This window comes from Pavona decussata, unplaced genomic scaffold (assembly GCF_977016875.1).
Source record: "Pavona decussata unplaced genomic scaffold, jaPavDecu1.1 SCAFFOLD_29, whole genome shotgun sequence".
In the NCBI taxonomy this organism is placed as follows: Eukaryota; Metazoa; Cnidaria; class Anthozoa; order Scleractinia; family Agariciidae; genus Pavona; species Pavona decussata.
Genome location: NW_028145452.1, coordinates 366616 through 391786, shown reverse-complemented (window position 1 = coordinate 391786; position 25171 = coordinate 366616). Strand labels below are relative to the sequence as shown.

General features: G+C 39.4%; 2 protein-coding genes across 2 annotated transcripts; both read right to left on the bottom strand.

Annotated features, from left to right (window-relative positions):
• Nucleotides 1-2526: 2526 nt before the first annotated feature.
• On the bottom strand, nt 2527-12656 carry LOC146484779 (protein O-linked-mannose beta-1,2-N-acetylglucosaminyltransferase 1-like). Its single transcript, XM_085104228.1, has 9 exons — nt 12174-12656; nt 11017-11081; nt 8781-8960; nt 7866-8181; nt 6723-6991; nt 5837-6010; nt 5367-5434; nt 3599-3892; nt 2527-3038 (listed from the first exon to the last, which is right to left on the bottom strand). The coding sequence occupies exons 1-9, from the start codon at nt 12460-12462 to the stop codon at nt 2723-2725; spliced, it is 1971 nt and encodes a 656-aa protein (XP_084960354.1). The 5' UTR covers nt 12463-12656; the 3' UTR covers nt 2527-2722.
• A 1115-nt stretch (nt 12657-13771) lies between these two features.
• LOC146484778 (protein O-linked-mannose beta-1,2-N-acetylglucosaminyltransferase 1-like) lies at nt 13772-22258 on the bottom strand. Its single transcript, XM_085104230.1, has 9 exons — nt 21886-22258; nt 20398-20462; nt 19355-19534; nt 18185-18503; nt 17402-17670; nt 16723-16896; nt 16394-16461; nt 15611-15904; nt 13772-14937 (listed from the first exon to the last, which is right to left on the bottom strand). The coding sequence occupies exons 1-9, from the start codon at nt 22079-22081 to the stop codon at nt 14604-14606; spliced, it is 1899 nt and encodes a 632-aa protein (XP_084960356.1). The 5' UTR covers nt 22082-22258; the 3' UTR covers nt 13772-14603.
• Nucleotides 22259-25171: the final 2913 nt, after the last annotated feature.

Below are 25171 nucleotides of genomic sequence, written 5' to 3'. Positions count from 1 at the left end.
TGTACGTAACAGGGTTACGCTTGAGTGTGGAAATGGGATCTCTCCTTCAGGTGTTTGCAAATAGGGGTACTGAGCTTCTTATAAAATTTATGAATACTGAGGGTTGTCGTATATCTTTCTACAGCAGCAGGAAATCACAGGGGTAATGGCTCTAGTGATCGATAATGAAAACCCCGTTGTAATCCAAACAGTTTAATACTTTCTGTTAACTACTAGCAAATCATTATGTAAAGGAAAATAACAACCAGAAGTCACAATAAAAAGAAGGAAAAAATCGAATAGTAAAAGTTGGTTCGTGACTCGAACTTGACTCGTACTAAGAGTAAACTCGTCCCAGACATATAACAATGCTTTGAGAAGTCGTTATTTTGTTTTTTGTTTCTTATTTCAGATTTTCGGTCCGCTCGCGACGTTCAAATACAAATGTTCTGTCCGGCAGACGGGTACATCGGTCTGACCGACAAACGGTCGGACCTCTACGGTGCTGAGCACGGCCAAGCTCATGATCAGTTGCAGTTAGATCATAGTGAATGCACCATTGCCGAAGAGTCAGAGAATTGCTTGTCGGTTCCAGCGGATTTACACGTAGGCTTTTGTACAAAATACTGAAAATGCTCCACCTTAATGCTCAATTTTTCCCACTAAAATGCTCGGTCTACCTCACAATGGTCACTAAAATGCTCATTATGCAGAGGTTTTAACAGGGTGCTTTAACGCTGACACTATCAAACGAAGGTATCACAGGGTCACGGCGAAAACAAACATGGCCGCCTTTGAGTAACTTCTCCTCAGTCTCCCCTCGCTGTAGTAGGGTGGCATTTGAACCTTTTTCGGAATTTAGAGTACAAGTCTTCATTTCCTCTTTAAAAAATTATTTTTATTTTTATTTCTCTGAAAAAAGAATCATTTTCCGGGAAAATACTCGAATAATACATGCTTAATGCTTTTGCCTCACTAAAATGCTTGATAAAATGCTAGCTTAATGTACAAAAGCCTATTTACAGGTTGCTTCAACGAACGTCCCTCAGGATCACCAAACGGTTTATTTCGGTGGATATCTGTTTGGAAGGCCAATATCACCTGAGAAATTTGGATTTTCGTTGGCAATTGATGTACGCCCACAATTTCGTAACACCGGAGGGGCAAATATGTCGTTTAAAATACGAAACAAGGTCAGCTAGTATTCTTGTAAAGCCACAACAACTGGTAAATTCGTGGAATGAGATTCCGTTTTCTTAAACTTTGACTGCAACTTAAATTTTCAGCTAAAGTATCCGAACTGATCGAAACTGTATAATATTCACCACTGATATGCCTTGAAGAGGCCATAAAACAACCTGTGAATTCCTGTGAATACAGGAGACGGCATTTTAATGAAATTTTCTTTTTCCATTTTAGTTCACGTTTCGATATCGTAGACTCCGAAAACTGGTGTTAGCTTTTAGTATTAGTAACACTAGACAGTTTTGTGTTAGTCTAAGCAAAGAATAAGGACTCAGTTTGAGAAAGTAGTTGGTACAAGCCTTCAAGAGCTCCATATCAAAACAAAGTCCAAAGTGCAAGTCAGGGGGGTGGTCAGTTTTGAAATTAACCTTTCAGGGCAAAATCTTTTTTTCGCTTAACAAACACACCACCGTATGCCAAGTTACTCTAGGGTGTAGCGGTGTGATGGGGTTTGTCACGTGACTAGTCGACGCCCAAACCCCGACTCTAATCCAAAACTAACCCTAACTCAAAGAACTGACCCAAAGGCCAAAGCAATGACACTAATTCTGCAATTCCAGAAAAATAACGCTGGGTTGGAGTGAAGGTTAGCAATAGCTGTTTCTTGAAGGTGTCAAATGTCCAGGTCACGTGATTTGAATTGTTCCCTTAAGTAGCAATAATCAAGGATTAGTTAACGGCCCGTCTTATCTTTACTAAAATTATAGGGTTTTTATTATATTGAATAAACCAGAAGTTCGTTAGCGAAAGAGGGATTCAGGGAGGGTTTTTATTGAGAATTACCATGTATGAAGCTTTGTTGTTACACGATGCAATAAACCAATGTAGCAAAATTCCATGCTAAACTAATAAGCTTTAATAACTCAAAATCTTGAATAGTAGATCACTAACTTGATAAGTTTGGGTGTAATAGCATAATTCAACCCAACAATAAACTTCAATAACGGCAACACTAAACATCCTTGAAATGGTCTGCATTATCTTACCAATGTTCAATGCGCAGAGAGAAGTTGAATCTCCAGTGAAAAACAGCAAAGTTCAAGTGACGTCACAACTCGGTATCGTTGCCAGGGAAAATTGCAGCGGCTGTTTCCAAGAAAACACACCTGGCACTACACAGCTTTCTGATGTTCTCATAAAACAGCTTCAATCATACTTCACTTACCTTGGGATCCTTTTTATCTGCGCTGAGTCTGGGAATGAGAGTAGAGGTTGTGAGAGCTTTGGGAGCTTTTCGGTGGCGGAATAGAAAAGACGTCAATCAGCACTTGGAGAGTAGATACGTAATGTGAAGACAACTTCGAATTATAACTTTTATTTCGTCGCGTTCACTGATATACAAAGAAAAAAATATCTAACTATAGTAAGATATCAAACTCACACGTTTTAAAAGCGTTTTAATTTGTCATATATATTTCCTCATAGCGCGGGTGGACATCAGTATCTTCAAGAGAGGATATCTTCTCTAGCTATCTTGTTTATCTCATAATAGTGCTTTTCACTCTGGCCTCGTCTCCTGTTTTTGAATATACATAGGGTCTATACTACTTGGTTTATGGACACAATGAGGGGAGGCTGGACATCCTACTATTAAAACATGGTTCTCATTCAGCCACATTCGCCACAGGCTTTTGTGAAAACCGCGGGCGTCTAGGTCCCAGACTTTCAAACATCTCGCCACATTATACCACGTGGTCCAGTCACTCCCATGATTCATTCTGATGTAAAAAACGTAGGTCTTGTCCTTTGTAGAGGGAACAAAATCCTTTTTATTCGTACATGGCGTTTTTGAATGATTCAAAACTTCTGCCTCACTGTAAAAAAGATATCAGAAATAAAATAAAATGAATTGTAACGTAGGTTTGAAGAAATGTGAAAGGTTTGGGTCAATATCAATTCTGAAAATTGCGTGGCGACCCCCCCCCCCCCCCTTTTTTGTATTTGAATAATCCTTGCTAAGATCATCTTTTCTAGTATAGACATGAACCGCGCAAAAATATTTTAAATTAGTAGTTACCATCCTTGAGAAATCTGAGTATCTCGGACTATCTCGAGAAAGCGCACCAGGCCCCAGTTGTTCAAAGGGCGGATAACTTTATCCAGTGGATAAGTCACTATCCAGCGGTGAAAATGTATACCAAACAACACTTCTGGAAAGTTTTCCACACAATCCCATTATTAAATTAGACACCCGCTTCTACTCTATAGACAATTTATAGGACCATAGGGAAATTCTTGCACACATTTATTTCCCACATAGCGGCCTATCCAGTGGATAAAATTATCCGCTCTTTGAACAACCGAGAACGTCGGCGCAATAACAAAAGGAGGCCCCGTTTTTAAGGACGTACACCGATGTATTGCAGTTACTTACCTCAGTAGCCTCTCAAGTTCTTTCTCGTAGTTGTCTTTGTACATAATATCCACGTTTAGCTTAACATTGGACTTAGTATTCAGGGCATGAGAAGAGAAGTATATATCTTGCATGAACGGATTCATGTTTAGGCCCGAAGCCCCAAAATGATAGGTGCGAGAGATGTCCGGTATTATGCACTCTCGATCCTTTCTGTTTTCATTGGTTCTCATCCACATGTCCCAATCCCAGAAGACATCTGGAGCAGGCCACTTTGCCTCCAGTTCGCCTTTGTACAGCTTTCGACTGAGTACCCTGGAACATAGTAAAAATATTTAACCATTGTTCTTGAGTTCTTTGAGGGCCACTAGTTATTCAGTTGAAGTACTGTCCCGTGTTACCCTCTTTAAATAAAGTTGATTGATTGATTGATTGATTGATTGACAGAGATAAATAAATTAATAATCAAAAAGTAACGCATCAGAGTTTTGATCGGGACGACCAGCACCGTTTGCAACGTCTTACATGGTTGGTCGAGAGGACAAAAGAACGAACAAAAGAACAATGCTCCCAGCCCTAAAAAACAATGCAGCTGCAGGTTATCAGGGTCCAGTGAAAATAGAGCTTTTGAAAGGTGCAGGTCTACTATTTCAATCAGCCTGAGAAGACTGTCTCTGTTACGTTGTTTCCTTAGCCATGCAAGAAAAGGTTTTCTCCATATCGCATCTTCGTACGTAGATGCATACTGGTGTGGTACACAGCGTGGTATCCCTGTGATCAATCTGAAAGTGGAAATAATCCTGAGGACGAGGTTGCCCTGTGATAGATTTGTATCCGACCACGTTAGGATGGGGAGGGGGGAGTGGGAGGTGGAGGGTGGGGGGCAAAAAGTACAAAGAACATGACTCGTTTGAATTATTCGTTTGTTTAAATACTCGGCCCTCCTAGTACCTTGTCCTATAAACATTGACCGAAGGTAATGAAAGGTTATGATTTGTATTGTATTTGTATTTTTTATTTACTCCACATTATCATATTACAAAAGTTGCAGTACGTAAGAAAGGAGTGGAGAAGGGAATAATATAGTTAGCTTATTGTATGCCCTTTAAAATTACGTTACAATATTTGGTAAGATAGAAAACTAATTATAAATAGAGGAGAAGAAAGACAGAAAACGTTTTACAAGGTCGTGTGGCAGTGATTAATACTGAGCAAAATAATACTGGAAGAGAGCTCGTTTAAATAGTTTTTTTGTTGGTTTTTGACGAATAGATATAGGAATATCATTCCAGTCTCTCTCTCTTAGTCCTTTGAGCCCCCAGTGGGGCATAGGGCCGCATATCATTCCAGTAATGGCATCTAATAGTTGTTGGGCAAAATGTTATGATTGTGATGATGATGATGATGATGATGATGATGATGATCTGTTGAAACAGACTTTCTGCCTCAACGATATCGTTTAGGTTTCAGTGAAATTCCAACCTGGAGCTCGAGGTCTCATATCTGAGGTCTTGTAACGTAATTTTTTCCTTTTATCTACGTAATGATCAAACTCTTGAGTACTTGCAATGATGTGCTAAAAAATTCGCAAGTACTATTACAGACTACAATCAATTTTTCTCCTATGTAATGACATCTTATAGGTTGTTGTTCAAATGTATTCCTGGTTTAAATTTTATCTTCCAATTGTTCTTGAGTATGGTAATGTATGATAATGAGTTTGAAACAATGGAAAATAAAATTTAAATCAAGAATAAAATTAACCACAACATATATGAATCCAGCTCACCATCCAAGACCTGGCATTGTCTCTACTCTGTACATCATGGCTGGATCTCTTGCTGTGTGAGTGTAGCCCTTGAAGTAACAAAAATCCACACATCACCAATAGAAATTTATCATACTTCCATAGTGACACTTGACTATAGTACTTAGTAGCCAGTGTGTGACAAAGATAATACAAGCACACAGTGGGTACAATGCGATGGATTTTAAGTCGTTATATTGCCCAGATACATGCTTAGTATTCGATTGTCAGAGGGTTTTTGGCTGTTTTTTTTTTGACAATCATACCAAGAGGGCTCCAGATCTATCCTTAATGTATACGCAATTACCCAGTCTTCGGAGTTTCATCACTCCCTTCGTTAAAATTTATCCAACGACGCTGTGTATTGAGTGAAAAAAATCGCTACAATTCCTGTATCGCGATCGACAAAAGTTCGTAACAAAGAATCAATTGTTCAACATTTAAAAGCTCACCTGATCGTTCCAAGCTGATATACAATAAAGGCTTTCGTCGTTTTCCAAGACAGGTAGAAGTTGTTTAAAGTAGGTGAGAATGTCCACAGATATATCAAGATCCTCTTCCAATATTACCAGATATTTTGCATCGGGATAACGGTCGAAAGAGGTCGTGAGTGATTTCTTGTAATGCTGTCAGTAATGAAAATGATTGATAAATAACATTCAAGTCATTGTTGTACTGTGGTTTCTGGCAGGTAGCATAATTTATTGTTGTTTTTGTCATTGAGCCATGAACTGTTAAGCGGACAATTAAGAGAGACGAAGGAGGAGGTACTTCCTTTTGTCTTACATGAAGTATGTAAAAAAGTGCAGCACAAATAGTGTGTTTGAGTCATTTTATTTTGAAAAAAAAAAAGTGGACATCTATGGAATGAACAGACGCGATGAAACTTAATTTGTCTACTGTATTTTTCTACTTTAATAATGGCTTCTGTACACGTTTTTGCTTTCTTTGTTTATCAACCAATCACATCTCAACTTTTCATTTGTATCACCTTTAAATATTGTAGCCGTTTATTTCCAATATTTACTTAGGTTTTGCAGACCCTGAAGAAGGTTAGTATTGTCTAACCAAAATATTGGGCAATAAAATTATTTTAGCTGTCCGATCAGCCTTGCATTTGATTTTACTATATGATAACAACGATAGTAGTAATATGGACGACGACGACGGTAATGATGATGATGATGATGATGATGTTGTTGATGATGATGGGAGAGCCATGGACAATGAGATCGGTTGCGTCTCCTATTAGAACCTTGTTGAGAGCGTTTTCACAGAGGTGGTCGAACCTGTAAAACTATCTATAGCTGGAAAACTCCATTGAAGTTGTATTCATACCTGGGAGATTCTTGCATTCTTTTCGCTAACGCCTTCGTGTTGATCAACCCTTAGACCAAACATCCGGGCAACTGAGGCGGGCTCATCAAAGAAGCCGTCAATAAACACCGTTACCATGGAGGGAGTCAGCCCCTGGACCCCCCGCAGTGTTTTGAGCATTCTGAACAAGTATTGGGGACGATTGCTGGCCATAACAAGAACCGGAAGATCGATACGACTCCTATCTGGTAAGACAGGGGGATCAAAGCCGATAGAGTCCGGGTTATTACCTTAAAAAACAAATTAAAGAAAAAATGTTAAATTTTGACGGTAACGGATCACTGACATATAATTAAAAGTTACAGACGTCATCGTTGGACTTGAGTAAGTTTCACTAAACAGCCACAAATTTAGAATTTAGAGACAAGATTTATTTACTACCATCAGATCCGCAGTTTACAACTCCGCTACCGATGAGATATACATTACTTGCAAAAAATTTCGGACCTTTAATTTTCGGACAATTTTTCCCTCATTTCGGACAAATTTCGGACACTGCGCTGAAACATGCCTAAAGTAAATTTACGACTAAAAAACATGAATTAGACTGAACTAAAATCTGTGAAAATGATAGCTTTACTGTACCTTCAAGGGTTTACAGCCGGATACACCAACGAGAAAGTAACACAAACTTAATCGAGCTTATGCCTCAAGCAGTGTCTGAAATATTTTCCTTTCCAGTGATAAAAAGAACGACTGAGCAAAGCCGCCTAAACCGAATTCTAGCCATATCATGTATATTGGCTTTGAATATGTGATGCTGTCGCCCAGAAAGTACTTTTAAAGTTTTATACTATACTGTAAAAATTTCGGACGCTTAAAAATTTCGGACGGTTTTATTTTCGGACACTATTTTTGTCCGAAATTAAAATCGTCCGAAATTTTTTGTGAGTAATGTAAGTCCATATAACCAATTGTCTATTTCCGGGAGGCTTTGAACCTCATTCTGATAGCGAGGTTTCGCCTCGCTTCCGCACTCAGTTAGCTTCAAAGCAACCCGAAAATGGAGATTTCAGCATAAAGCGTAAATGTCCCCAAAACGGAGTAATATCAGTATATTCTTTATTTGCATCTGAATTTTCAAGGCGTGAGGTACATACTTACATTTACAAATGCCTCCGTAACCGTCAAACTTGTCACAAAACTCTCTACGTCGACTGTTCTCTTCGTTGTGTTCCCAGGGACACTCCACAATGCTTTGCGGTCTGAGTGCAACTGTTGTGCGAATAATAACAGGAGGCGCCCACTCATGGCCCTCCGCTAAACGCTGAAATCCCTCGGCATACACTAACTTTTCGCTGTTTATTTGCTGCACAACAAATGCCCACATGTTTCGCCACCCTACACGGTTTATGTAGCTGCTTCCAAGTTTTCTGATGAGGCTTCGAGCGTATATCATCAGATTTGCTGACGCCTCGTCCTGAGGGGAAGACAAGCAACATGGATAGTCAGCCAGCCTGCAAATATTGCCGCCTCTTTGCGATCCCTGTTGCCCGCGGTGCTCGGATGCCCTTAGTGGCCAAGGGCAGTGCTCGGGGACAAAAGTCTGTTAACCTTTCCTCAGCTTTTATGGCTCTGCTTTAAGACCTTTAAGTCCAGAACTTTTTCCCAGTCCCAATCAAAATTCAAGTACGGATCCCAAAGAAGAAAAGAAGAAGAAGAACAACAACAACAACAACAAGCAGAAGCAGGAGCAGAAGCAGAAGAAGAAGAAGAAGAAGAAGAAGAAGAAGAAGAAGAAGAAGAAGAAGAAGAAGAAGAAGAAGAAGAAGAAGAAGAAGAAGAAGAAGAAGAAGAAGAAGAAGAAGAAGAAGAAGAAGAAGAAGAAGAAGAAGAAGAAGAAGAAGAAGAAGAAGAAGAAGAAGAAGGGAAAGAACCTCTTGAACCACACCACCTCCTAAAAATAGCTTTTTTTATTTACTGCTCAGTATTTTAGGCGTTCAGTTTTCGCGTAGAACAAATATCACTTCTGTAAAACGTTTCATTCCCAGAAACCCCTTACATGTTTTTTTTTTTTACCTTAATGGAAAAACATAGAATGCGTCCATCAGGCAGACTGTTGACGAAATCTATCAGTAGTTTGGAGTCTTTTCTTGATCCGTACGTGTCAAATCCTCGTATAGCCATAACAGCTCCCGTGCCTTGATTAAGAACAACAATATTTATTCCATGATGGTTATCTTGTGTTCTTTGAGACACCTGCAAGAACAAGGTAAATAGTTAACTATATTGTTCCAGGGGTCCATTACTAGGAGTATCTACCCCTCATGCTTGGTCTTGGAGTCAACTCTTTCCCAGGGGGATCTTTGAAACGTCTACATTTCAACTTTTCAATCAAAGAAGAGCAATGACAATTAGTCATACGTTATACCTTTTCGCGGGAAAAGCAGTTTTAAAGATAAATCTACTCCGGCGGGAAAGAGTTGACTTAAGGAATTAATACAGACAGAGGCTCCTGTTGATAGGAGTCCTTATTATGGACCTTAAGGACGGTGCCTACTTTTTTTACTGCGCATATGCTCTGCGCATCTCGACATATTCGGGTTTCCTGTGGGTGGTGCCTATATATACTAATACAGGGATATTTTTGCGCAGTTTAAAACTATGCGGAGAAAGCAGAACTTAGCAAGTGCGTTTGGTATCCAAAAAAAATTGGAGGTAACCATGCATTTTTTTCAGAGATAATCAAGCCTCAATTAAAAAAAAAAAAAAAAGAAAAAAAAACGCCATACATTGCTTTGTATTTTACTGCTTTTTAGAATAATTGTTGCTTAGTTATTTCTAAAAAATGCGTGGTTACCCCCATTTTTCTTTTTGGATTCCAATAGCCCTTGCCAAAATCTGCTCTTCCTACATAGTCATAAAGTGCGCAAAAATACTTCGGTTATTAGTTGGCACCGTCCTTAAGGTGGGGCTCTACCTGAATTTGAGTGAAATTTGAAGACGTTTTAAGAATGGATAGAAGAAAGAAAATGATTTTTGGAACACTAACAGACAGTCGATAACCACGCAAGAGCACCCCAGGTTGCTAGTGGACTAACTTGGTATCCGTCTATTAATTATTAACTACAAATTCTAATTTTAAAGCTTCACTAAATCTTCAACATTTCTTATTTCTTTTAATTTTACCAATCCTTCAAGAAAAACTATTACCTTCCAAATATACCTAAAAATCACCCAAAAATTGATAAAACACCCCAAATCATTGATTTGTGTTATGAATGGAGGGTCTTTGTATTGCTTGAAATGCAAACAAGATATTTCCATTTGACCGATTTTAAGCGGCGTGAAAACGGCTTTCAGGTGAACCCCGGCCCACCTTAAGCAGCGACGACGACGACGGCAACGAGAACGTCAGAAAACAATAGTTTTAACAAGCACTTGCTCTGCGCGTGCGCTATAAACTTTGGTACATTTCTTTTTTGTTTTGCAGAGGACGCATTTAAAGTTTAATGGAGAACGGTAACGCATGATATGATTAATTTTCTTTTCTCTTTCTGAACTTTAAAGCCACCCTACGACTTAAGCTCCTGGAAAGTTCGGCCACACTACACAAACTAAATGGGAAGAAATTATTGCGAATTATTTTATTCAGAAAACGCGAATGGCGTTTTTAAGTTCCGTTTTCGTTGGCGTCGTCGTCGTTTCAATAGGGACCTTAAGCAGCGACGACAACGACGTCAACGAGAACGTCAGAAAACAATAGTTTTAATTAGCAAAACACTGGCTCTGCACGTGCGTTTTACACTTTGGTACATTTCTTTGCCGTCCTCTGCAGAACAACAACGTGAAATGACCGAATTTAAGGTTTTATGGAGAACGTGAACGCATGATGTTTAATTTTTCTTTCTCTTTTATCGCTCCTCGATAGTTCGGCCACATTACACAAACTGAGAGAGCATAAATCATCGCAGATTTTTTTGGAAGACGCGAAGGTAATTTTTTAAGTTTCGTTTCCGTCGGCGTCGTCGTCGTCTCTGCTTAAGGTCCCTATTTTGACTCCCTTCCTCTCCCCCTAAAGAAATATATTACCCCTGTGGTATTTCTTTGAAAATCAGGCTTTCCAAAAAAGGTAACGACGCCATATTGCGTCATTTGCCTCGAAAAGGGAGCCAATTGAATTGTTGAAAACTGTAAAATCCTGTGCCGATGATATTAATGAATTGTTATTTCACAGTCTGTAGTTTCTTGTTATTAATATCGTATAGGGCTAAAGAGTAATATAGTCTAAGACTATATTAATAATTTTACTTACCAGTTTTCCATTTACCACAACTGAAGCGTTTTCTTTACTCGAATAGACTTGGATATCCAAATAAGCTTCAGCGAAAATGGATAAAAAAGAGTGCATTAGTCTTACGATTGGGTTAGCTTCATAATAAGGTGTCTGGCATTTAATAACGAGATCCTGCATGGCTCGTGTTATTCACACTAAAAACGTAACAAACAGACGGTAATTAAAAGTAAATCAGTTGTTTTCACCAGTTTTAAGCGAAAACAATTATTTCTTCTAAGCGGTAGAACAGAAACATTGTTCCGTCTCTGGTTCTTGTGTCGTTTTGTTTTTACAAAATCGAAAGTTGAAGAGCTTAGCTCAACTGCAACTGCTTGGTTTGTTGAAAGCAGTACTTATTATTACAACCAAACTTCTTTAAGGCGCAAAGGATAGCTACCTTATTATAGGAAATAAATACACTTGTGCCGGTGTTAATTTGAAAGAACAACGGCTGTGAGAAACATTAGTGCACAAAGGAGAAAATTAACTTCAAAGTTAAGGAAGCAGTTTTCCAAATGAAGGAAATTAACGCGAGCTTCGAGGTCTCGTATTCTGCGTGGATGAGTAATGTTGGCAATTCAAGGGACATTTTCGCTGAAATATAGTAAGCTGAATGTTGAAAGAAATACACTTGTAAGAGCCAGAGTTAACTTGGAAGTATCAGCGAGGGATTCAGTTGTTGGGATCGACTAAACAAAGAGACTTATTTGTATGTCTTTCATAGAGTAAATTGTCATTTTGCAACAGATTACCGTAATGTCTAACCAGCAACAAACTTAAACAACTCTTCGGCAAAGACGGCCACTTTTTGATGAGGTCGATTAATTAGCAGAAACCAAGAGGAAGAAATCAGGACTAGATATTTCCCACCTTAGAGGAAATTACTGTGGAAATCGCGGCTCCATGCACGTGCAAATTAAGGAATAAAACAGCCTTTTGATTTTACACGCCAAATATGGTAGTTCTACGTACATTATTTAGGAAAGTTAATTAAACGTTCTGTGAATTTACCCATTCATTGCGTACTTTTAAGCTTCGCGTTCACATTTGGTAATATAAACTTAATTTCTGTGGCCTGATAAGCGATGTACATGTATCATTTTTACCTGAAAGTCGAATGTAGGGAATTTATTTACCTTTTGTAGTTGAAGGCGCTTCCTGTAAAAGTTTACTCGCGTTGTTCCGACGTTGTGGGAGCGACTTTGGTCGATTCCCAAAGTTGCCTTCGACGTCTTGTTCTCTGTCAGTATTCATTTTCCTGGTCTCCAAAATAAACAAGATATTTCCAAGAAAAGTTAAAGCCACTACCAAACCTAATAAAACTCGAATAATTTTCGTCATCGTTGCTTTGCGCTGTATTCTCAGAATCGTCCCAGAAAAGGGGATTTGAATTTCATTATTCGAGTGTTTTGAATTTGACTTCATCACATTTTTCGATTTTCCTTTGATACTGCGTTTTTTCTCTCAGCAGATCAAGAAAGCAGTCACAACTCAGTCCCGGAGGCGATAGTTGTCTAGCTCTGAAGGACAACAAGTCGGCTTTGATGATAGGGTCTGAAAACATAAATAGTAGTAAATCGAACACGTCAAAACACATGGAAATCACATTTTTGCTGTGTTAGTCTCGGTATCCCAGGAACTAAACAAACCAAAAGCTGTGTTTGTTTGCTTTACCAAACAAAGATTGTCAAAAAGCTATCAAAAGCCGGCTGAACGATCATGCAAGTATAATAAAAATAAGGAAATAGTTTTCAGTGACATCCACTGCCAGTAATAGGCGTAGTCCATTGCATTTAAGCGGTGCCATTGTGTGTTGTTATGAAGTTCAATACTGCCATTATTGTAGTTTTAGCGTTAAGTACTTTTAATTGCGTTATGCTTGAAAGTTTGTATCTGTCATGCCGGTCTTGTGATTTTTAAAAGACCTTACCTAGACAACCGACTGTCATGATCTTGGGTCAATATGTTCGGGATTTAGCGGGCTGTTGGCCTCAGTTCGCATATGAGTGATCATGAAACGTCAACTTAATTTTACATTTTCCCCAGAGATTTCTGACAAATAATTAGGGAGCTTAAGCACAGACGTTCATGAGTCACGGACGGCAACCGGAAGTCGAATGTTTCCTTTTTTGGCGTGGTTTTGCTCCTTGCCATGGACAGGAAAAGTTCTTGTTGATGACTGTGGCTTGACGTTACAAACGCGATGGCTTGAAAACTCTGCAAAGCGGGAAAAAATAAATTTCCAGTTGTCGTCCGTGGCTCAAAAACGTCTGTGCTTAAGTTCCCTAATATATTTCGACGAACAGGGAAGTTTTGCTCAATTTTTAAAATATTTATCATAATTGTAATAGTGACCTGAAGCCTTATTTCATAATTCTTATGCACATCTTTTTCTGGTACCTCCATATTTTTCTCTTTCGTAATTTTATTTCATCTGCAATAAACATTATTATCCACTGTACCGAAAAAGATGACGCCTGGATTCACCCATAATTTTTAGCGTGCGAAAACCATAAAAACGTTAAAAAAAAAAAAAACGCACAGAAAAGTTCCAAAAACTTCAAACCTAGGATACACAATGTTGTTAGTACAGGGACGAATATGGCTTTCTATGCGCCTATTGGCTGTGTTAGGTTCGCAAGGTATTGTGGTAAAATGTACAACCGCCATCTTTTTTCCGTATGCTGGATTGTTAAAATCAGTAAAAATTTATAAAGAAGATACGTTCGTTAAAGCTGTTTACAACAAACTCCTTTAATAGACAATATTAAAATTGACGTATACTTTGAACGAAAAGTTCATTTAGTGAATTTAGCGATTTTATAAATAATCGACTATTTAAGCGCACGCTTAATTTAAAATCTGTTGATGAAGGATTGAAAATCATGATTTAAAGTTATAACGACATTTTACGAAGACGTATTTTAACGGCAAATTGCTCCTTATAAGTAAAGGTTTAGTTATACATAGACAAGTGAAAACAAACGATAAAACCGAACAACGTTTCGGAGTCGTCATGTCGCCATTACCAAGTTCGAAGTGACTTTATTTATTATTTCTATCACTTCGAACTTGATAATGGCGTCATGACGACTCCGAAACGTTGTTCGGTTTTATCGTTTGTTTTCACTTGTCTATAAATTGCTCCTTGGCTTTTAAAAAATTAACAGAAATTGAGTCCGGTAAGGTACTTTCTTCTTTTGGCAGAACTGACAGGCCAGATCGATCCTTTCGCAAACGGAATGCCCAATTTGAACGACAGTTTATATTCCACTCTTTGGAATTCCTTCAAAATTGTGCATACTACTCTCAGAATGTATCATTTTGAAGAATTTGAAGAATCAGTCCTTCAAAGTCGTACACTCCATTTACGGACCGAACAGTCTGACTTGCCAGTTCTGACAAATGGGTAAGTTCATCATCATCATCATCATCATCATCATCATCATGATCATCATCATGATCATCATCATCATCATCATCATCATCATCATGCAGTTCATACTACAGAAGAATTGAACTCGAAGTCGTTTCATTAAAGTCTCTCCAATCAACAACCAATTTATCTAAGCGAAAAAGTTCTCATCAGGCGGTCTGGTTTCAGTATTTGGCATATAAATAGGTTCTAAGTCAGTTGGTTTGTGAGTACAATACGGAGAAGCAGGGCATCCGATATACAACACATGATTCCCCTTCACCCACATTCTCCATAAAGTCTTGTGAAACCCGCGGGCGTCCAAATCCCAGATTCTAAAACATCTTGCGACATTGATCCACGTTGTGTAGTCAGTAGATTTATCCATCCTAATATAAAACAGGTAAGTCTTGTCTTTGGTATCGGGTACAAAGTCCTTGGGGTTTGTACAAGGAGTCTTTGAATGGTCTAACAGTTCCGCTTGACTGAGAGAAAAGAGAGAAATTTTGTTAGACATTTAAACTGGTGCTCGGGGTGAGGGAGTGGGAGGTGAGTGTCGGGCAGGGAGAGCGAAGTAATACTGTTAGGTGCTCCATTCGACTGAACTGGGAGGAGGACGGGATATTGTCCGATAACGTCGCCATTGGAAGCTCTTTGCTATTCTTGAATATCCTTGAGGGTCTTCCCTCCATTCCTTGTTAAACTGAAGAGTTAAGATTCTGGGAAAAATAATACTCCAAAATCTTAACAATTCCATACGGTTTACAGAGAGTTGAATATATACGAAAGATATTATCAGTTTTTCTTGAGAAACGTCATCGGAAACTTAAATGAAAAAACTTTTTCGAAAAGTGCTCCAAGAAAAAAACGGACCTCAAAGCCCTCAATTTGTGCGATTTTATAAACTTCATCGGGAATCGCGCGAGACAGACGAGCCTCTCGAGCGCGTGGGAGATAGACGAACGAGTCGCGCGAGACAGACGCGTCTCTTGGACCTTTTGGGCGCGCGTAATCTAGACGAGCCTCTAGGGTGAGCGCGAAACAGGCGAACCTCGGCAGGTAGACCTCGACGAAGTGGAGCCCTCATTTCTCGGGCGCCTGCTACACAGGCCGTAAAGCGGCATTCGACATTACTTCTCAAATAGCTGAGTTTCTTACCTTATCAGTCTAGTGATTTCCTCTTCATACCTGTCCTTGTACATGATATCAGCATTTATTTTAACGCTGGGTTGAGTATTAAAAGCATGCCTTTTGAAGTAAGCGTCGTTCATGGCTGGGCTTACGTTAAGGCCCTTGGCCCCAAAATGGTAGGTGCGAGAGACGTCCGGTATTATGCACTCTCGGCCCTTTCTTTGCGCCGCAGATCTCATCCACATGTCCCAATCCCAGAAGACATCTGGAGCAGGCCATTTTGCCTCCAGTTCACCTTTGTAGAGCTTTCGGCTCAGTACCCTGGAATATTAAAAAGAGAAAAAAATCATAAACATCAATTTTCATTTTAAAAAATACAGCCAGCCACATCCAACGATAGAGATTTAGATTTATCCTCACACAGCGATGAATCCATCAACCTCTGCTCCATAACCACCAAAAAATTATCTTTCGATTCAATTTCCTTAAAAGTCATAGAAAATTTTTTTCATTATTTTACAACAAGCTGATAACCTAGTCCGTTTAAAACACAAGGATATTAGGTGCTCGACTTCGAGCCTTGACTTTCAAATTGAATGGTCGTTATCCTGGTTTCCATGGTTATGAAACTTTTGGATGCAGGGGACCACACGACGCAAAATAAACTGTTCTGAATACGTTCAGTTGCCGGATCTCTTGTAGTAGAAATGCACGTGCCAGACGTCACTTTACGCGTAAATAAACCAAACTGATTGCAGGCTGACAGTACGGCAAAGGGCTTTCTATGGTTTCCATGGTTACTATACGTACCACCCTAGTCCTGGCATTGTCTCTATCCTGTAAGTCATTGATGGATCATGCACAGTGTAGTCATAGCCCTGTGGTCAAACAACGTAATTAATATACCAAAAAAATCCTTGCCAGTTAGTTATTTACAAAGCGTGATCGAAGACTTGAACAGGGGACTACCTCGAAACAAATCCAAGCTAGTGGTCAGAGAGGGGACACGACCTTAAAAGACTCAGTGCAAAGGCCTCATTCTCGGGGTCTTCCCCGGAGGGCTTCAAAGAGGTCATAGGATGATGGGCCCGGGGCTCAGCGGATAAATGATAACAAAACACTAACGCGAATCTACAAACCTGATCGTTCCAAGCTGAGATACAGTAAACACTTTCATCGTTTTCCAAGACGGGTAGAAGCTGCTTAAAATAGCTTAGAATATCCACCGATATATCAAGATCTTCCTCAAGGATTACCACATAGTTTGCATTAGGAAACTGATCAAACGCCTGCGTTATCGACCTCTTGTAATGCTGGACAAATAAGTAGAAAAAGAAATTAAAGCATTTTCTTTCAACTTGATTCAGTTTTAAAAATGATCCTTGAAGGTGGATCTTTCAATCAGAATGTAGAGTCAAGCAATCAAAAGCACAACGAAAGTATGCACCTTTTCGCGCTTAATTAATAATCCACTGTACGGAAAAATATGGCGACTGATACATATTTAGGAGAGGATGAGTTAACTCAGCCTCATCCTCTCTTGTATTTATCCATAATTCTTAGGGTGCGAAAACCCTCAAAACATTCAACAGCCAACATTACACAATGCGACGTTGGCACGTTCCGATGACTTCCCGTGACGTCACACTGACCGTTTGCGGACTTCCCAGGAAACCGACTTCCGCTTAGACGATGTCTAAAAATAAATTAAGTGAAATTTACATATCACAGCCAACGCTCCTGGTTTCCCTCTCTGTCCCCTTATTTTCTCTTCGTGGTATACATTATATGACTGAAGGGGTTACCCATGAGTCTTACCTGGCATATCCTAGAGTTCCTTGAACTGACACCCTCGTGCTGCTTGACATTTAGGCCCAACATACGGGCAACTGAGGCGGGCTCATCAAAGAAACCGTCAATAAACACAGTTACCATGGAGGGGGTCAGCCCCTGGACCCCCCGCAGTGTTTTGAGCATCCTGAACAAGTACTGGGGACGATTTCCGGCCATGACAAGAACCGGAAGGTTGATACGACTCCCATCATCCAGCGCGGAAGGATCAAAGTTGATTGAGTCTGGGTCATTACCTGGGAGGAAAGAAAATGTGTTCGTGAAATTGTTGGCAAAAAACGACCGAGTTTTCTGTATAAGGAATTTACGTAAATTTGCAGACAGTCCACAAGTTCAAGTTCAAGTTTCAAGTTTACAAAAGATTTAAACATATACAAAGAGAAGATAAGCACTGCTCGCAGTTAGCTACAGCTATTCGAGGCGAGCAGTGGTTTTGACGCATAACAAATAACAGCGTTCAACCTTATGCTGCACAAAGTGGTTGTAAATTTTGAGTCTGTGAATAAAATCCTAAAGTGTGACCATTCAAATGAAAGCTGCTGAGCAGTACTTTCCTGCGGTGCTGTTTATTATGATGTACAAAGTGATTCAGTAACTTTTGAGTCTGTGAATGAAATCCTAACGTGTGACAATTCAAATGAAAGCTAATGAGCCAGGAGTACTTTGCTGTGGTGCTGTTTATCATACTTTACAAGACGATTCAAATATTTTGATTTTCCCATATAGTTTTAGTTAAAATAGACTACTTACAGCGACAAACTCCTTCATATCCTTCGTATTTGTTGCAGAATTCTCTTCTCCTCCGATTACTCTCATTGTCTTCCCAGTTACATTCACCGTGGGCATCCGATTCTCGTGTTACTTTTGTTCGCACTAAAACGTCGTTGGCCCATTTATCGAAATCCGGAGATTTCTGATGGCTCTCAGCGAATACCTTCTTCTGGTTGCCATTTCGTTGAAAGATGAATCCCCACATGTCTCGCCATCCAGCTCGGTTTATATAACTGCTGCCTAGGTTATCAGCAATGTAGCTTCTGGCATCGCTCGTCAGTCCCATGGTTCCTTCATCCTGTTGTTAGAATAGAGTGGTTTTCAGTTGATTGCCGCGAAAAGTAATTTGATAATTGCTTTGATTTTGCTTTCTATGATTGGTTACCAAAACTCGTGCCACCCACTTTCTCAACAAATGACAAGCAGAACCCAATACCAGCTGTGTTTTGCTCGCGCTCGCACGCCTTTTCCCGCGCTGACACTCACTTCATGTGATTGGCTGAGCAAAACTCACGCCACTTTCTCAACCAATGGGAAGCAGAACCCAATACCAGTTGTGCCTTGCTCGCACGTGTTTCCCCGCGCTGACATTCACTTTGTGTGATTGGCTGAGCAAAACTCACGTCACTTTCTCAACCAATGGGAAGCAGAACCAATACGAGTCGTACCTTGCTCGCACGTGTTTCCCCGCGCTGATATTCACTTTATGTGATTGGCTGAGCAAAACTCACGCCACTTTCTCAACCAATGGGAAGCAAAATCCATACCAGGCGTGCCTCGCTCGCACGCATTTTCCCGTGCTTTACGCCCGTTGTATGTATTTGCGTCGAGTTCTAATTGGCTCGTTGCTCTGTTTACATCTCTCGTGATTGGCCAGAGGAATTACTTTGATTTTAGTTTAACGGACATTCAAATGAAAACCACTCAAACAACAAAAGTATAACAACTTCATACACAACACTATCAACAACTTCCCCACAGTCAACAACAATAACATCAGCATTACCAGCAAATTGTAACAACACTTATAGCAGCAACAACAGTAACGACAGAGAAAGTTACAGTTACGGGCAGAGTTAGAGAAAGATTTCCTGATAAAAAGATCTTAATGTTCTGAGCTTGGTTTTATTTTGTTTTAAAATACGTCACCTTTATAGCTAAGCAAACTATTCTTCCTTCTTTCAGAGTCTCGATGAATTTGATCAGCTCTTGTCCCTCTTCCTTCGAAGCGTATGTATCAAACGCTCTGACAGCCATAAGTTTGCCGGTTTTCTGGTTTAACACAAATGTTATTATACCACGCATGTTTTCTTTTGTGACCTCTAAAACCTACAAACGATAAAAAAAGTTGAGATATTGCGTCGATCTGGTCCCATTTGTTCAAAGCGAGATTAAGCAGATCCTGGGTTAACGTGAACTTTGATTAAAAAATAAATAAAATAAAAATGTCAAATGCTTTGTTTATAGTGGAAATGCACTTAGCTACCCAAAGCTAGTTTACAGGCATTTCACTCAGAAATAACGAGAAACAAATAATAATCAAATCGATAATAACAGGTTAACAGGATTCAAAATTAATTACTAATATAATCAGTGAAAACTCTTCAACAATATTTTTGTTCCTCAGTTTTGACTTTTCTTTACCGCTAGCTTAAAATTAGCTGTTAAAAGCATTTTTAATGACCGAGATGAAAACATCGGTTAATTTTTAATCGAGAATTAGCGTGAATGGCCTTTCGAACAACCGGCCCCGGGGTGAGTAATTGCTTAAAAGTCATGAGGCATTCAAATTGTCACGTGCATGGATAAAAAGAAAACGTTTGTCACCGCACGATATATACCCTCTGGACATAGAACGATACCCGGAATGATACCCAGAACGATATCCTGGTCCCTGAGGCTTTCTTTCTTTTTTCCTCTCAAACTGCTGCTATGCGACGACAACAAGTAGCAAGCCTCTTTGGGGCTCGGTTTTGTTTCAGAAGGAAGAAAAAGGGAAATCTCTCAGGACCAGCGTAGCAGAACGAGTCAGCACAGATGATTGGCCAAATCGTTCGGGACAGTAACTTTAGAGGGGAAGTCAAAGACATGGTTTTACTCAGTGCCCTGTCCCCCCGTGTCCAGTTCTGTCGGAGATTTAGACTGTGCCTGCAGCCCAATGAATGTGTCATGAGTCTATTTAAGATACTCACCACTTTATCGTCAACGAGAACCGACGCTTTTTCTTTGCCGGAGTGAACTTGAATATCCATAGTATCTGTAATAATATGCATAGTCACGTGCGCAGAACTACCTTTGAATTAATACGAACCATCCTTATTGATTCACCAGCGTGGACGGAGTCGGAGTCCGAATCGTAATCAGAAGCGAAGAGTGTTGCGATCTAATTAAACCACCCCACAATGCCTGTTCTTAGGTGGGAAATGATTTTTGCTGTCCAAGAGAACGAACATTAGGATTGATTTATTCTGATTCCGCTTCTTCTTGCGACTCTGAAAATCTAACGGGTGGTTTCTCTAGATCGTAAGCGACGGTCTCATACAAGCGCAATCGCGAGAAAATGAAAATTTTCTGATTCTTGCGACTCCGATTGCGTCGAGATTACGACTCCGACTACGATTTCCACTCCGTCACTATTGAACTAACTGTCCTTAACAAATCAGTGTTACTCGTCCTTTCCGAAATGTACAGAACGTTTTGCGCCGAGAGTAGCAAAAGAAGGAACCGTCCTTAAGAACGGTGAGTCTTTTTCGAGATGCGAGGGGACAGACAATAACACTTGCTTGTTTAACATCTTCTTCATGTCCGTTAGCCTGGGGTATGCCTTTCTTCTAGGAAAAATTAAGGCCACTCAACCGAAGATATGACAACAAATATTAGTTTACTCGATTTAAGACCGGATAGGTATTACAACTGTTAACTTATTTTGCACAACCAACATATGTTTGACAAACGCCACATAGACTGAGTCAGAAAATGTTCACACTCTGGCGGTAATACGGGCAAGATTTTCTAGTTGCGCAACAAATGCTGCGTTGTAAGTTGCAATTGTTTGTTGACCGTATTATACCAGCTCCGCACGCAATAAATTTTCATGTTCAGAAAGTAGAACGGGGCATCTACGTTCTGCAACATGAAAACTTTTTGCTCGCATAAATGGTAATATACGTAACAAACAGTCGCAACTTGCAATACAACATTATTTTGTGCGCGACTAGTTGCAAGAAAATGTCGCTCTTATTACTGGGCCTTTAGACAAATAAATAATTCAAGTTTGGTGCTCGTTATTATTTTACAATCAGATACACATTAAGAATTTTTCGGTCTTGAAAATTCGGCAGTTTTTTAAGTCGCGACAAAGCGTTTGTTGAGGTGACCACAAAAGAAAAACCTGAAATGATTTCTGCTTATTTCATTCAGCTGTTAAGTCCGATGTCAGAACTGTATAATGTACACATGGACCGGTCAAGTATATGGGACTGAATTGCTTTAAACTCTTTGCGCCGTGAAAATGTTTCTGTTTTTGACGATTTTTGAGGACGCAAGAAGCGCCAAATTTCTACAGTGGCATACAAAACGTTTAATTTTAGTTAAATTTAATTTCAGTCGTTCCTGAAGTTGAAAACAAATTTTAAAGCTATTTATTCTGACGTGGCCATGATTTAATTGCATGTACTCACCATCGGCTACATGTTGTTTAATTGACGAAGCTTTGCTCAACATCACTGTTTTTTTTTGCCTTGTTCCTCCAGTCGGAGACTCCACAGGGTTAACAGCAACATTTAACTTCCAGTTTTCAACGATAAATAAGAAATTTGCTACCGACGTGATAAGGACAACAGCCGCTAAAAAGACTCTTATAAATTTCACGGCCATGATTAAAAGCTTATGGTTTGTATATTTAGCGAATAGCAACACGGTGACTTTTCATCAACCGGTACACAGTAATATTTCAGAGACAATTTTAGTGCATCGAAGAACGAATTCGATATTCATGTGGCTGATAAACTATTAATTTTCCAGGCCTTATTGGGGGTGCGTACATCGCCAAACTGGTTTAACTTATGTAAAATCATGAAGGAAAAAGACAGACTAGAACAATGACATTTTTCTCTCGTCTTCAATTTCATTTGCATTTTCCTTGGAGACCGTTTGTGTGTGTTGTTTTTGCTGTAATGCGATGGAAATATACATATGCTTTGCTAGACTTAGTCTAAAATGGTTAGGGAGAGGAGACGGCTGACATTTCAGACTATGCTAGACTTAAACATCCTAATTACAACTGGTGATTTGAAAATTGAGCCTTCACTAAAACCGCATGAATCGAAATTGGAAATTTAAGGACTGTGGTTTATTTTAAACGATAAAACGCAGGGTGTACTGGCGATCTATTCTGAAAATTTAATTTATTGCATTTGTAAGCCGATTTCTGACATTTTAATAATATTTAATAAAATCGCTTCTTACGGCCCGGGACGCGTGGCATATTCCGCTTCCGCGAAAGCGGGACGTCAACTCACGGATGTAAAAAACATTTAAATTCGATTAAATTTTGTTAAAACTCCTATAAATGAAACCACGTTCCGTTTTTGACTCCTCCTAATTTTGTGTGCCTGGAACCTGTTCACTCCGAAATGGCTTGACATCTTCGGCAAAGTTGTCGTTACATTTTCGGCAAATGTTCGGAACTCCTAGGAACATCTTCGGAAAACCGAGTAATATGAGCAAATTAAAATCTCACGCATTTGACTAAGGCAAAGTTGGTAGGTGTAGGCCGTATCTGTTCCCGGTACAAGATCTGTTATTTAATATCAGATGAAGAGCTTTCTAGCAGGACAGAATGGAATCATGTGCAAGTTTCTAAAAGATTCAGGCTTATCTTCACTTGAATAAGTCTGCAATCTGATTAGCAACCTTATGGCTCGCACCGACCGACTTCGCCCGACAGGCTCGGGACGATCTCTGAGATCGCCTCCAACAACAAGTCCTCTGTCGCAGATTATTTTCCAAGCCTCTATTGATAAAAAATTAAGATGTACAGTGGAACCCGCGATTTAACGAAATACCAAGGGACTGATTCGTTCAGTATCGAGGTCCGGTTTCATACATTAAAACATCGTTCGTTATACCCAAGAACTTCGTTCCAGTATAGAGGTTCGTTAAATCAAGGCAAAAAATGTGGTGAATACTATACCGTAGACACAATAAGAATCGGATAAGTTTACTCCAGCGCAAGTTAATGCAAGACTCCTGAAAAAGGTTGTTTGAACATAAGAATTGGATAGCTCATCATATTGGCACAAAGATCGCTCCTCTTTCAGTCCATCCGCGTAGGTTACGGGTGGACTGAAAGAAAGAAGTGAGGTAATAGCTGATCTATATATTCATTTTACCTAATGCGAAAACCGATTAACAGGCATGAAAAATGTTTTTCTATTTCGTTAAAATCGTCGAATTAGTGGTGAAAGATGCGAAAACGGGCAGCGGAAAACATCGTTTAAGTGTTGGATCGCGCAAAATCCAATTGGGATGTTTTAATGAAGTTTGTTTGAATGAAGTTATGCTTAGTTGTCAATATTTTTTTTCACTCATTCACAGCATCCACAATTTACCTTTTGAGTACAGGGTTGCTAAAGGAATTGAAAATTAATTTTTTTTTTAATGCTTAAGTACTCAAATTTTATCTTTGAGTGCGCCTATCATGAAATACCGCTTATAGTTCACTAGATGGGAGTTTGACCTTCACTCCCACAAACTGGCTACAACGTGGACAAAAGACTATCTGTTAAGTGGCCGTCATATACGCTAATTTCATCAGTTCTCAGCAACTGTTCTTCCTTTAGACAAACTTGACTGAACTTTGGTCAAACAAGTTCAAAGTACTGAACGGGAGTGTGTTCTCCCGTTAAATGTGGGGTGACCGAGCAAAATATTCGTGGAGCCAATTCAGAAATATTTTAGTTTTCATGATCGGGTATATTTTCCAATTCCCTTGATTCGCCTTCTTCATAGCATTAGGGAGCTTAAGCAATGACGACGGCAACGGCAACGAAAACTTCACCTGAAAATATAACTTTATTTCATTTGTGCTCACTTCGCGATTATTTCAACTCGCTCAATTTTTACAAGAACCCGTAAATTGGTAGGAGTGGCGACAAGTTAAGAAAAAAAAAATGAAAAAATTCACCGTCATCCTTTGACGTGGTCAATAGGGACTTTAAGAAACCACGACGGCAACGCCAACGAAAACGTCGCTTGAAAATATTAGTTCGCGTTACTTATACTACTTTGCGATTATTTCAAATTCGTTCAACATGTACAATGTGGCCGAACTATCCAGTAACAGAGCAGGTGGGTACGGCGTTCAAGTTGAGATTTACCTTCATGTGTTCACGTTCTTCACAAAACCTTGAATTTGGTCATTTTACGTTGTCGTTTGGCCTAGCACGGTGAAGAAATCAGTGTACCAAAATGTAAAACGCACGTGCACAGTGATCAGTTGACGTTGCCGTCGTCGTTGCTTAAGCTCCTAGTTTTACATGACAGTAGAAGTCCTTCATGGAAACTTCATGGAAAGTAATTCTCTTGTTCTGTCATTTTAAAAAGTCACTGATAAAAAATCCGTTGAGCGTGGGTGAAGACCACGTGCCTAAATTTTAGTTCTGGAAAGGGAATACCTGACATAAGGAAACCGCTCCCTTTTTTTTTTCAACTGCTGCTTATTTGAAACATAAAGATAGGAAGATGGAGGGACCCTTCTCGCTGCAGATAACAGACTAATCTAATTAGGTATACAAAGAAAAAGTGATTTAGGTCAGCATTTTTAAATTGCTATAAAATGTTTCTTAAAATCATTTCACCGTTAAAAAATTGCTAAAAAACGACGACGCTTCGACGTTAGCTTAACGCCATTAAGTCAAAATATGTTTGTAAGTTACAGACTATAAATACTAAAAAGAACAATAG